The 13,770-nt window shown below is 36.8% G+C and overlaps 1 protein-coding gene across 2 annotated transcripts in view; it reads left to right on the top strand.

Annotated features, from left to right (window-relative positions):
* MRPS35 (mitochondrial ribosomal protein S35) overlaps positions 1-13,543 on the top strand; it is a 44,532-nt gene extending 30,989 nt beyond the window's left edge. For both annotated transcript variants that reach the window (XM_044228765.1, XM_044228766.1), the window contains exon 8: positions 13,266-13,543. In XM_044228765.1, coding sequence (XP_044084700.1) covers positions 13,266-13,535 — 270 coding nt within the window. In that variant the 3' untranslated portion in view covers positions 13,536-13,543. The remainder of the gene's footprint in view (positions 1-13,265) is intronic.
* Positions 13,544-13,770: the final 227 nt, after the last annotated feature.

The following is a 13,770-nucleotide window of genomic DNA, read 5'->3' as shown; positions in this document are numbered from 1 at the left end:
CATGTGTCTTTTAGGCCATCTGTATGTCTTTGGAAAAGTGGGTATTTGGATCTTCTCATTCTCAAATTGTTTTTCTGCTTGAGTTATGAGTTCTTTATGTATTTTGGATATTAATTCAACAGATGAATTTGAGCCTTTATTCTTTGCGTAACTCCTACCTCACATAAATAGCAAGTTATACTGTCTCATCTATATTGGTTAATAGGGCCCTTGACCACAGAGAGTTGTGCCATGTATGACTGGAAACAGTTGACTGTTTCCCATGTGTGTTTTTGTTATTCCATATATGTTTTGTCTTTCTGACTAATCATAAGGTCCTCATTAGCATATATCCAACCTTACTGTATTTTGTTTTTCATAGTATCTAGGTCAGTGCTATATAAGAACACTGAATGTTTAATAACAGTTGTCCATTCTTTTAGATTTCCATAGACCTTTTTTTTTTTTTTTAAGATTTTATTTATTTATTTGACAGGCAGAGATCACAAGTAGGCAGAGAGGCAGGCAGAGAGAGAGAGGAGGAAGCAGGCTCCCTGCGGAGCAGAGAGCCCAATGCGGGGCTTGATCCCAGGACCTGAGCTGAAGGCAGAGGCTTTAACCCACTGAACCATCCAGGTGCCTGATTTCCATAGCCTTTTGAAGTAGAAGTCTTCAAAAGTAAGGTGACAAAGTACCAAACTCCCTTTTTAGTAAAAATGTAGCATACTTGTTAGATGTTAGCAATAATTAGCTTACGTTCTAGCTTAATGATCTATTGATAAAATTGTTAATAATCAGCAATCATAATTGTGCCCAGTTTATAAAAAATATCTTTGCAACAGTTTGAGATACTTAATTTTCATGGATGTATGATTTATGTGTAGATTAGGTTTGCTTTTCATTTGATTATGTTTTCTCAAATATTTATAAAGTATTCTTAATTCCTTATTGTTTTGGAAGTTTTCCACAAACATTTGCTTCTATGAGTTTATTTCCTGATGCTAATTTATATTTGACTATGTTAGTATCCTCTGTATTCTAGAAAAATAATGGCTGCTGTAACAGGGTACATCTCTTTAATGTGAAATGTATTTATGCATAAACTTCTGAGTAATCTAATTATGCATAAACTAATATTACAGTGTTTATTAAAGAAAAAAATAACTAAATACATTAATTGGATTCCCATGATGAGTCTGAGCATTTGTGGTAGAGCAGTAATAATAAAGAGTGCTTACTTGCTACCTTTTCCTTGATTCCAGGCAAATAGCACATCTGGCCTTTATTTAATTTATTTTTATTTTTATTATTGTTACTGTTATTTTTAGAGAGGGAGCAGAGAGGAGAGAAAGAATCTTTTTTTTTCCTTTTCTTTTTTATAAACATATAATGTATTTTTATCCCCAGGGGTACAGGTCTGTGAATCGCCAGGTTTACACAGTTCACAGCACTCACCATAGCACATACCCTCCCCAATGTCCATAACCCCATTCCCCTCTCCAAAACTCCCTCCCCCCAGCAACCTTTAGTTTGTTTTGTGAGATTAAGAGTCACTTATGGTTTGTCTCCCTCCCAATCCCATCTTGTTTCATTCATTCTAGGAAAGAAAGAATCTTAAGCAGGCTCCAAATCTAGCACCCAGCCAGATGTGGGGCTTGGTATCATAGTCCTGAGATCATGACCTGAGCCAAAATCAAGAGTTCGACACTTAACTGACTGAGCCACCTAGGCTCCCCTTGGCTTTCGTTTTAAAAGAAATTTTTAGTCTTGCTCCAGGAGTCACCTGTATCTCTTTCTTTTTTACCTTTGCTTTCCAAATGATCACCCTGGATAAAAATAAAAAGGAAACCAAAAAGGGGATGAGGAGTGAGAGAGGAGCTCCATTTTTTTTTTTAAGATTTTATTTATTTATTTGACAGAGAGAAATAGTGAGAGATAGAGCATGATGAGCAGGGGAGAGAGGGAGAAGCAGTTTCCCGCTGAGCAGGGAGCCGCATGCCAGTCTCCATACCAGGATCCTGGGATCATGACTTGAGCCGAAGGCAGACGCTTATCTGATTGAGCTGCCCAGGTGCTCTGAGGAGCTCCATTTTTAAAAAGTGATTTAAAATGGTGTCTTTTTTCTGAATACAATAGTGTTTAGTGTGTCCATCCATTTTAAATTAGTACTGACTTTGAAGATCAGGAATCAGATTTATTTGTTACAACCTCTTCATAATATTAATTGAGAAATCAAGATTTAGAGAGATACATACTTTTTCTCAAGTTTACAGAGTTTGTTAGCTGAGGGACTCGAGACTTGAACTGCAGCTTCAAAGTTCATATTCTTCCCCACGGTATCATATTTAGTGTTATTCAACTTTGACTTCCATTAAAACAGATTATTAAATAAGAGATGAAATCAAATCTGCACTTCAGCTGCTAGCTTACTATGTTTTCAAACTTAACAATTGACAGTTGAAAATTTATTTCCGGGGCGCCTGGGTGGCTCAGTTGGTTAAGCTTCTGGCTTCAGCTCAGGTCATGATCCCAGTGTCCTGGGATGGAAAGCCCTCTATTAGGTGCCCTGCTCAGGGGGGAGCCTGCTTTTCCCTCTCCCTTGGCCTCTCCCCCTGCTTGTGCTCTTTCTCTCAAATAAATAAAATCTTTTTAAAAAAAGAAAAAAGAAAGAAAATTTATCCCCCTAACCTGTTTTCAGCTAGGGGTTGCATTAGACTCACCTGGGAAGCTTTTTTTAAATTACGGATCCATGAACTCTACATAATTAACATCTCTAGTGGTGAAACTCAGAAAGGTTTCATTTTAAAGTCTCCACAGAGGAGTCTGATGTAAGTTCTGATTGTGAATAATTTCCCCAATCTTTGAGTCTTCTTAATAAAGAAACTACACAGAAGGCTGGTATATCTCTTTTAAGATGGTTTTTGTATATGTGTCTAGTATCAGTTAGTTGAGTGACTGCCTTCAGCTCAGGTCATGATCCTGGAGTCCCAGGATTGAGTCCCGCATTGGGTTCCCAGCTCCACAAGGATACTGCTTCTCCCTCTGACCATCTACCCTCTCATGCTCTCTCTTACTTGCTCTCTCTCTCAAATAAATATATAAGATCATTAAAAAAAAAAAAGAATAAGGGCAAAAAAATTTGTCCATGATACAGACTTTTTTGACTTGATGTGTTAGGCAGTAAGCAGCTGTTCTGTATTCTTGGATGATGGTACAGTTAAGGTGACACTTCTCTTTGCTGTCAGGGAAAACATCATATTACATCCTTTAAAACTATTTTCTCTTCTTGTTGCCTACTACCACCCTGAGTCTTCATCGTCTTTTAACTATAATAGCCTTATTGATTTTCCCATCCCATCTATCTTCTGGATTTCTGTTAAAGTAATTGTTTCTAAAAAGCAAATCTATTGTGTCATATTCCTTTATAAAGTCCTTCAGTGAGTAGTTCCCTATTACCCAGGATAAAATCTGAACTACATAGCCTGTCTGTTCACAACAGTTTGCCACCTCATTACCAGTTCTCAGGAAATATAAGCTATGTATTCTGTATCTCAGCCGTAATGAACATAATGTGTTCTTTTATAACTTTACATATGCTGTTCTTTCAGCTTATGATCCCTTTTTCAAATTGATCAGCCTTGCCGATTCATATGAATCTTTTAATACACTTCAGATGTAGCCCGTCCTAGAAGTTATCAGTGTATCTTTTCCTCCTCCTCCTGTTAGCATTCTTCTTATTGCTTCTATGGTAATTGTCCATATACATGTCTGACTGACCCTGTTAGACTGTGAGATTACTGAGGAGAAGGATGTATCTTTCATTTATTGTTGTATTCCCAACCCCGAGTACAATGTCTGGCAAAATAGCATTCAGTAAATTTTAAAAAAACCAATCTGAATTAAATTGAGTTCCTTGACATATTCAGTTAAACATTTGGCCATGGTAACTGAAAGAATTGGCAGTAGTCTTTCTTTTTTTAAAAATTCCACTATGGATATTTACCTCTTCTTATTTTTTATGATTTTCAAATAACTTGAATTTTCTTCTAATGCTTAAACTTTTTTCCTCATGTAGCACAATGCCTTACTTATAATCATGAGAAGTGGAATATTACTGTGATTCATGTTCTAGGCAAAGGGAGCTGTAAATAAGATGGTAAAAGGTGACAGCTTTGTGTGTTCAGTGGAACAGCTATTTCTTTGCCTTCTGTTACATCAGAATACACTGACCAATGCATGGAATGCAGTGTTTTTCTTTGTATTGAATTTATGCTTACAAGAGGACAAAAAGGTGATAGATTCAATTAAATTATTCTTTTGTTCTTTATATTCTTTTTTACAGTGTATCTGTGTTCCTTGGAATATGTTGTTCTGCCACTAAAAAGCAGTATGATTTGGCAAATTATTTAATGGGTCTGGGCTTCAGTTTTTGGTCTATAAAGCAGATAGTAATAGTACTACCTCATAGGGTTGTTGTGGAAGTTAAGTGAATTATTGTATGTATGGTGCTGACATACGTAGTAAGTATTCTAAAGTAAGTATTCTAATAGCTATACTCATCCCATGCTGCTTTCCTCACCTTGGCCTCCATTCAGTTCCGTGAATATACTGAGCTCTTTGCTATCTCCAGGTCTTCCTGGATGCTCTTTTCTCTGCTGGGATCACAGTCTTCTATTTGATTGGCTCCTACTCAACTCCAGGTTTCCTACTTGACTGGCAATTGCAGGACAGCACAGTGTGTGCCTGGCAGGGTAGTTGTGCAATAAATATTTATTGAGCAAATGAATAATTGAGGCATTTGTAGAAAGGAGAGCAGATCGTGTAGAATGAAATGTTGCTTCCTTTAGGGTTGTAGTCAGAGCAGGTTCTCTCGTTGTAGGCAGGGAAGAAAAAAGAGAGCCCAGATATGTGTATATGTATTATATACACACTCATACAAATTAAATGCTAAAATTATAAATGTTTAGTGGTTGAAGTATTAAAATAGGAGTCTATAGGTTAATCAAACTCTGCCTAAATGGTGATCAGTTTAAGCTTAGTGATATTTTTAATTACCACCCAGTAATTTGAAGATGATATTATTTATACTTTAAAATTAATATATTGCAGCTATACTTCAAAAGAAGAAACTCTTGGGGTGCCTGGGTGGCTCAGTTGGTTAAGCTTTTCCCTTCAGCTCAGGTCATGATCCCTGAGTCCTGGGATCAAGCCCTGCATTGGGTTCCCTGCTCAGCCAGGAGTCTGCTTCCCTCCCTGCCCCTTACCCCACTCATGCTCTCTATCTCTTTTGCTCTTTCTCTTGCTGTCTTTCAAATAAATAAATAAAATCTTTGGGGGTGCGGTGGAGAGAGACTGGTTGATGAGTACGTGGGAGTTTATATAGTGCTATCTCTTTTGTATGTGTTTGAAATTTCCTGTAATAGACTCCTTTAAATCACAAAAACAAAATGTATTTAGCCTCATAGAAAATGATTAACTTAGAGGTGCCTGGGTGGTTCAGTCAATTGAGTGTTGGACTCTTGATTTTTGGCTCAGGTCATGATTTCAGGGTCATAGGATCCAGCCCCCAGTTGGGCTCCATGCACAGCACTAAGCTGGCTTGTTCCTCTTTCTCTGCTCCTCCCCCTGCTAGCATGTGCCCGCTCTCTCTAAAAAAAGAAAGAAAGAATTAGGAAAAAAAGAAAAGAAAAGAATTAGCTTATAAATTGGATTTTGGGGGCGCCTGGGTGGCTCAGTGGGTTAAAGCCTCTGCCTTCGGCTTAGGTCTTGATCTCAGGGTCCTGGGATCAAGCCCTACAACAGGCTCCTTGCTCGGCAGGGAGCCTGCTTCTCTCTCTGCCTGCCTCTCTGCCTACCTGTGATCTCTGTCTGTCAAATAAATAAATAAAATCTTTTTTAAAAAATTGGATTTTGTTCCACTACATTATTATTGTATTTGAGTAATGAGGATTTTTTTTTTCTGTTTTTTATTTCATCAGCAGATGCCTAATACGAACAAGCATAGGTACCCTTTTTCTAAAATACTTGGATATGAAAACATTCATTTTTAGCCAGGGTACCTAGAGACATCCTGCTTCTCCCCGTACTGCCTAGCACATGGTGGGTTCTTAGGAAATGTTTTTTGAAAGAGTATGCAGGAGCAGTCACAGACCGAAAGGGAGTTTTGTCTGTTGAGCTCTTTCCTTGCAATTTATTTGTTGAGGAAATCTTGGGCTCTTGTTTGCTGTGGGCTTTCCCATCATTTGAATTCTGCTGATTGTATCACCATACTATAATTTTTTAAGTTGATAGTTGGATCTAGAGCTTCAGATTCTATTTTGACTTTTTAAAAACTACTGTGTAATTAGTATTGTGCTCTTCCATCAGGAAGTCTATGGTATCAGATTATTTTTGTGAAATTTAACACTAATAGTTCTTTAAGTTTGAAGTTATAGAAAAATTATGTTTTAGATGGTGAAAATTATAGGCTTTTAAATAAACTTATTTGGGGCGCCTGGGTGGCTCAGTGGGTTAAAGCCTCTGCCTTCGGCTCAGGTCATGATCCCAGAGTTCTGGGATCGAGCCCCGCATCGGGTTCTCTGGCTCAGCAGGGAGCCTGCTTCCTCCTCTCTGTCTGCCTCTCTGCCTGCTTGTGATCTCTGTCTGTCAAATAAATAAATAAAATCTTTTAAAAAATAATAAATAAATAAATAAATAAACTTATTTAAGAAAATTGATCCAGACTAAATTTCCCAAAATTTGTTATTGCAAACTTAAAAAATAAGTTTTGATTTTTATTTGTATATGACATTGTCTTATTCCATTTAGGTTGCTATAACACAATACCACAGACTGGTCTGTTTATAAACAAAAGAAATTTGTTTCTTGTTTTTTTGAAGGCTGAGATATCTAAGACCAAAGCATTGGCAGATTGGGTGTCTAGTGAGGGCTCACTTCCTGTTTCATAAACAGCTGTTGTCTTGCTGTCTCCTCACATGGCAGAAGGGGCAAGGGTTTTCTCTGGAAGCTCTTTCATAAGGGTGTTAATCTCATTCATGAGGGCTCCACCTCATGACCTACGCATCTCCCAAAGACCCCACCTCCAGTGCCACCACTTTGGGAGTTCCATTCCAACAAGAATTGAGGGTGGGCGTGGGGGGGCAGAGACCCAAGCATTCAGTCTATAAGAAATATGTTAAGAGTTATCCTCCAAAGATTTGTTGGAACTTGTTAAGTAGAATCATTGGAAATCTTGGAGTTATATCATAAAATATAAAAAGATTTCAGAATCTCATAGTTATAATCCCATAGTACAGATCTGATATATATAACAATGTAGTTTTGTGTTGGTCTGTTTTTGCATTCATTAATTCTGACTTCTGCTCTATCTAGACTGTTATTAATCCCATCCAGTAATTTATTAATTTTAGATATTGTGTTTTTCAATTCCAGGTGTTCATTCAATTGCCTTTTCTTTATGGATACCAATTCTGTGTTGAAACTTTTCATTATTTAAGTCATATTGGTTATCTTTTCCTCTTTTTTCTTTAACATATTTTTTCTTAGTTACTGTCCTTCTCTGCTAACTTCATTATCTGGATCATCTGGAGTTCTGCTATTGTTTGTTTTCCCTTGGTTATTATTACATTTTTCTTCTTTTCAAATGTTTCAAATGCCTAGGACCTTTCTTGCATGCTAGACATTATGTATAAAAGACTCACAGATGCTCCAGCTGCTATCATCCATCAGAAGGAATTTCCTCTTTTTTTCTCTTAGGCAGAGAGGTTCAGGGATTTATCATTTTAGTCCAGTCATGATTTAGCTACACCAGCGCTGGGCTGCAGTTTTTTTAAGATTTAGTCCAGCTCTTTCTTAGGCATAGCCTTCAAGGTTTTTGATTGGGAACTTGGTTAATCAACTTCTATATCTGCTGTAGAGTCATTTGTACTTTTCAGAAGTTTTGAGCTTAGCGTGGTAACCTCTAACCTTAAAGCAGAATCTGGTAGCTGTTTTAAAAGGGTGATTGGGGTAGGGGGCGCCTGGGTGGCTCAGAGGGTTAAGCCTCTGCCTTCAGCTCAGGTCATGATCTCAGGGTCCTGGGATCAAGCCCCAATTCAGGCTCTCTGCTCAGCAGGGAGTCTGCTTCCCCTTCTCTCTCTCTGCCTGCCTCTCTGCCTACTTGTGATCTCTGTCAAATAAATAAATAAAATCTTAAAAAAAAAAAAAGGGTGATTGGTTGTGCATTTAAAACACACCTCTTCCTTCTAGTGGGACTTTGTCTCCTAAACACTCTGAGATTATGGGGGATTTTACTGTGCTTTTTAGAGGCGTGAATCTGATTCCCCAACTTCTCCATAAGTAACCCCAGAACTAAAACCAGTCATGTTTGGGATTCTTCAGTACCAGTCTGTTTTATAGAGCCCTGTGTAACAGCTCAAATTTCACATATTCCTCTATACCCAAGTAGAATCCTGCATGTGCCAAGTGCCAGTCTTGTACAGAATTGGAAAATGCCCTCAGGAAAGAAAATGTTAAAGGATTTTCAGAAGGATTCTCCTCACATCCTTGCAGCCTGGAATTCACATTCGTCTAGTCATCACTGATTCTGTAACAATGATATCTTTTTTTTTTTTTTAAGATTTTAAAATTTATTTTAGAGAAAGAGTGAGAGTGGGGGAGGGGCAGAAAGAGAGAGATTCCCAAGTAGACTCCCTACTGGGGGCTCCATCCCAGGACCCTAAGATCATGACCTGAGTTGAAATCAAGAGTTGGGTGTTTAACTGACTGAGTCACCCAGGTGCCCCAAGGATTTTATATTTATACCTCTCAGAAATGAAAAATATTCTAATGTGACAAGTATTATGGACAGTATTACTGCTTTTATATCATTGACAAAAATTAAGATGTTTTAGAATAGCTTCCTAATATATCATTTATAGAACAGCATCTCTTTTAGTTAGTTCTGTTCTCTCTTCACTGACAAGCTCTATTTGGTTGTTACTCATCTGTGAAAGCTTATACATTAATGACTAGGAAAGATTTCCCTCAAAAAGTAAATATATTGATAATAATTAGCTTTTACTTTTCCTGCTTGAAAAACAGAGACATTCTAAAGATGCTGTAATGATATTTTCTTCCATTTAACACAGGACTTCAAAAAAGTCAATTTCTTTTTCTTGACAAGAATGCTATTTTGTGTGCGTGTGTGTGTGTGTCTGTGTTTTCTAACCTACATCTGATTAGACATAAAATGCCTGCAGGAGACTGCAGGAAAACTGGAGATAACTTAGTAAGAATAGGCAATTAATTGGGAAAATTTAATCAGTGATAGCATTTATCAAGAAGACATGAAGTTACAAGAATCATGAAAAACATTACCTTTATATCAGGGATAAGAAATAAAGACCTCTTGTTTCTTTAACTATTTTATATCTAAACATTATAAAAATAATGATACAATTTTGTGAGTGGGAATAATTGCAGAACATTCGAACAATTTGGTATGTGTTTATATTTACACTGAAAGTTTCTATTTATTGTTTGATGGGGGTAGTGATGCCCTTGACATAGAAACATTTTGTAGGTAGGCTAAGAAGGATTTGAATCCCACTCTCTTTCATTCATCTTAATAAGCTGTGTTTTATTAGTAGCAAGCATTTATTTAGTGTTTACTCTGAGCCGGTTGCTCTAAGTGCATGGATATTCCTTACCTATTTTATTTTTATTCCTTACCTCTTTTAATTCACAGAACAGCCCTTGGAATCACTTCTTCTGTAACACAAGTCTGTCACAGTAGTAAGTGATGAAGCTAGGATGTAAACTGAGTTCTGTAAAACACCAAAGCCCATATTAAATATTGTGTCATACCACCTCCCTGTGCGATCCTGAGCAAATCACACACATACACGCCCTAACTCTATAACCCCCAAAGCTTTGGAAATTGCTAGTTTTTTCATAACTTATTTGGTGGCAAAATGAGACTTGAATGGATGAAAAACATTTATAGCCTTTGTTTATCCCATTTAGTGTGACTGCATACACGTTGCTGCAAAAATGGTGATGTATTTGATTTAGGGTGTCCTGTGGTTGATCTTCTCTGGAAATGTTAACAAAATATATGGTGTATGCACTGTATTAATTTTCTAAAACGTAAAAAATTCTGAAATCTGAAACATTCCCAGGTGGCTATGGCCCCTATTTAACTTCCATAATACTTTATTTTCTTTCTGTAGAGATGTTAACATCGAACCCAGTAGGCTTTAATAAGAATTATATGAAGTAATTAATGTATGTAAGCATTTAAGGTCCGTGGCATATAAGTATTTAATTTATTGGTATTGTTACTATCATTATCTTGGAATTTTTATTCAACTGTGCAGAGTTTGGATCCTAAAGTTATTAGAATTGTTAAAAACATGAGTTTTGTTTAGCTTGCAGCTGAAACCCAACACTGCTTTGTGTCTGTGTAGGATTAGTAGGAAACTATGCCTTCTACACATTGTAGTCACTTTGACTTACCACTGGCTATTTAACACAGTATGATTTTCTCCTGTAAGTGTTTGTTATCCCTTAGTGCAGTATTTCCTAACCTTTTTTTGTGTCGCTGCACACAGAGAAAAGTCTTTGCTGAGATCAGTGAAGGAAGAGGGTGCTTGTGCTCCGCTGCTCCAGGCTCTCCAGGCCACCTGAGGGCCAAGGGAATCAATAGCATGGCACACTGTAACACTTTGACAAAGCAGCCTAGAATTGTGTACACCAAACGTAAGCGGAAGATAAATGAAAAGATGAAGATTACAGTGAATTTACTTTTGTTACCTCTTTAAGTATCTATTTCAGAATAGGTGAAAAAAATCCACATAAAACTAGGTGAAAGTTATAATTTTTTAAATTGTTCATCTCTTAATTGCTTCTCTTAATTGTCTTCTAGCAGTCAAGAATGAAGTAGATTAGGATTTTTTTTAAAAAGTAAGAGGTAGATTGACTGTTTTACGTAGTGCTTTATATAATGTATTTGTTGGAATCTTAAGGATACTCATTTGTAAGTTAGAATTATGAAGAAACTATGACACTGTTTCATCATTTAAAGCACTTCTAAGAGTAGATAGGACCAAAGATACATTTAATTTAGGGCATTTGTTTTTTTTAAGGGGCTGACATTTATTTTTTCCCCAAATATTACAGTAAAAAGTAGGTGGGGTAGGATGATTTTGTCAGTTTTCTTTTTAATTTTTATTCTTTAAATTTTAATCTTTTTAACAGAATTTGGCTGTTAGCAGTTATTTGCAACAGGCTTGTATGCACAGGATACAAGAAGTTGTTTCACATTATTCACCCACCCCACCCCTTTGCCAAGCCTATGGGGTGAATCACAGCCAGATTAAAAAAGGATTGTAGAGTTAATTCTCAACCAGATAATATGTTTCTAGAACATTAGTTGAGATGTTTTCCTCAGCTATAAATTCAGGATAGGGAGGTGGGGCAAACAGTATATAGGGAGTTGTGAGTATAGCCCCTTTGGCTAAGGAATTTGAGGGTCAGGGAAACACTCCACATCCTATTGGTTTATCTTGAAGGAAAGGTTATTTAGTTTGAAGGATATAAACAGGATTTCTTTTTCTTGTGGTTCTTTGTGGTGGAGGAGACTCTTTCCTGGCCTTCAGTTAACCCAAATGGGGTTAGCTGAGTCCATGGCATATCCAGGAGCCTGTTTGCAGTTGGTGGGGCTCTCTTTACCCTTTGAGGGACCCATTTCCTGTGCTTTTTCTCTTTTCTTTTTTTGTTTCTTAAGTTTTTTGAAAATTTATTTATTTGACAGAGATCACAAGTAGGCAGAGAGGCAAACAGAGAGAGAGAGAGAGAGAGAGGGAGGAGGAAGCAGGCTCCCTACTGAGCAGAGAGCCTGATGCCCCAGGACCCTGAGATCATGACCTGAGCTGAAGGCAGAGGCTTTAACCCACTGAGCCACCCAGGTGCCCCTCTTGTGCTTTTTATTTTTTCATGGACTCGAATAGTGAGGTTGGGGACAGGAGGGAGGCAGAAGTGAAAACCGACTCCTTGGTAATCACTTAATTCTGAACAGACTTGGAGCTCTGTCTGCTCAAGTTAGGGTCTTTTTCAAGAGGAGTTTTCAGAGATAAAATATTTTTGATAGACTTACAAATCTGTTTTTCTTTTAATACTTCAGAAATGTTCTAATTTGCAGGGTTTACCACCTTCAAAAGCTTTAAGAATATTGGATGATTCTATAATAGTATGTAGCTCAGAATGTGTTATTTTGGAAATAAATATTGTTAATATGTTATATTATGTTAGAATATGTTAGTTTGAAAAGAATGTGGCTGGCATTCAGCACTTCATTGAACCAGGGCTTATTATTTATCAGCTGCGATCCTTGATTTTTCACAGAATGTTACATCTTCATCTAAATCACAAATCTGAATTATATTACTATAAAACCTAACAGTGTTCCCTAAGATAGCATAGTAGTAACTTTTGTAAGAAAAAACATGTTAGTGGGGAGCCTGGGTCGTTCAGTTGTTAAGCGTCTGCCTTCAGCTCAGGTCATGATCCCAGAGCCCTGGGATTGAGCCCTGTATCGGGCTCCCTGCTCCAAGGGAAGCCTGCTTTTCCCTCACCCGCTCCTCCCTGCTTCTGTTCCCGCTCTCACTGTTTCTCTCTCTGTCAAATAAATAAATAAAATCTTAAAAAAAAAAAAAAAAAGAAAGAAAGAAAAGAGAAAACAAGTAGTAACAAAAATTGTTTCCCTTAGAGGAACAGAAAATAAAGATAATAACAAAATAAAATTCCAGAATATATGAAGTCATTAGGACTAAAAATCATGTATTACACATGTATTTTATATTTTTTATTTTATTGTAATGATTGGTATTCCTTGTCATTCCCACAGGCATGTTACAAAGATAAATACAGTCTTTTCTCAACTCTTTATTATTAACCTCAGAAATGTGAAGTGTTGATGTGTTAAGAGTTTAGGGATTAGAAAGCTGCAAAAAATGAGTTTTCTGTATCTTTTGGGAAGTAGTGTTGCTTTGTGAGTGGAATTTGCAAGCCAGATAAATTCTGTAGAGTTAGTGAGTGGTAATGTAGTAGTCACCTCATAGAGTGTGGGGTCCTGGAACAGTTGGCGCAGGTGGATAGCAGTGCTGTAAGGGAAGGAAATCAAAGTTCACATACAAAGTATCCATAGGGACTCCACATTTTGCAGATTCTCTTTCCCTAAAACAAAAACAAAACTTTGTTTTTGGATCGTATTTCTCAGATTTCAGAACTCATTTTTTTCCTTTCAGAAAACTGAAGAATGGGAGAAAGATAAGACTGAAGCAGACATGGAAGAGTATGTATGGAACAATAGCTCCTCTGAAAAAAATATTCTGGAAACACTTCTCCAAATCAAAGCTGCTGAGAAAAATCTGGATGTAAATAAAGAAGAGCTCCTTGCTACGAAAGAAGTTGAAGAGTACAAAAAGTCTGTTGTTAGTCTTAAGAATGAAGGGGACAATGAAAATACCCTTTCTCAGTACAAAGAATCAGTGAAGAAACTATTAAATCTAATGTGATTTATTTAGAAAAATCTCCTTGATTTAATTTTAATTTTATGATTTTTAAAAATCTCCTTGATTTAAAATCTCCTTGATATAATTTTATAATTATCTCACTTTATATAAATTTGAAAATGCTAAAAAAAAACCCATTGTTACACATTTCAGATTTTTTTTTATTAGTTTCAGAGGTAGAGTTTAGTGATTCATCAGTTGCATATAACATACCCCATGCTCATTCCATCATTTTCCC

This window comes from Neovison vison, chromosome 12 (genome assembly GCF_020171115.1).
Source record: "Neovison vison isolate M4711 chromosome 12, ASM_NN_V1, whole genome shotgun sequence".
NCBI lineage: Eukaryota > Metazoa > Chordata > Mammalia > Carnivora > Mustelidae > Neogale > Neogale vison.
The sequence above is the reverse complement of the archived record's forward strand: the minus strand, read 5'-3'. Positions and strand labels throughout refer to the sequence as shown.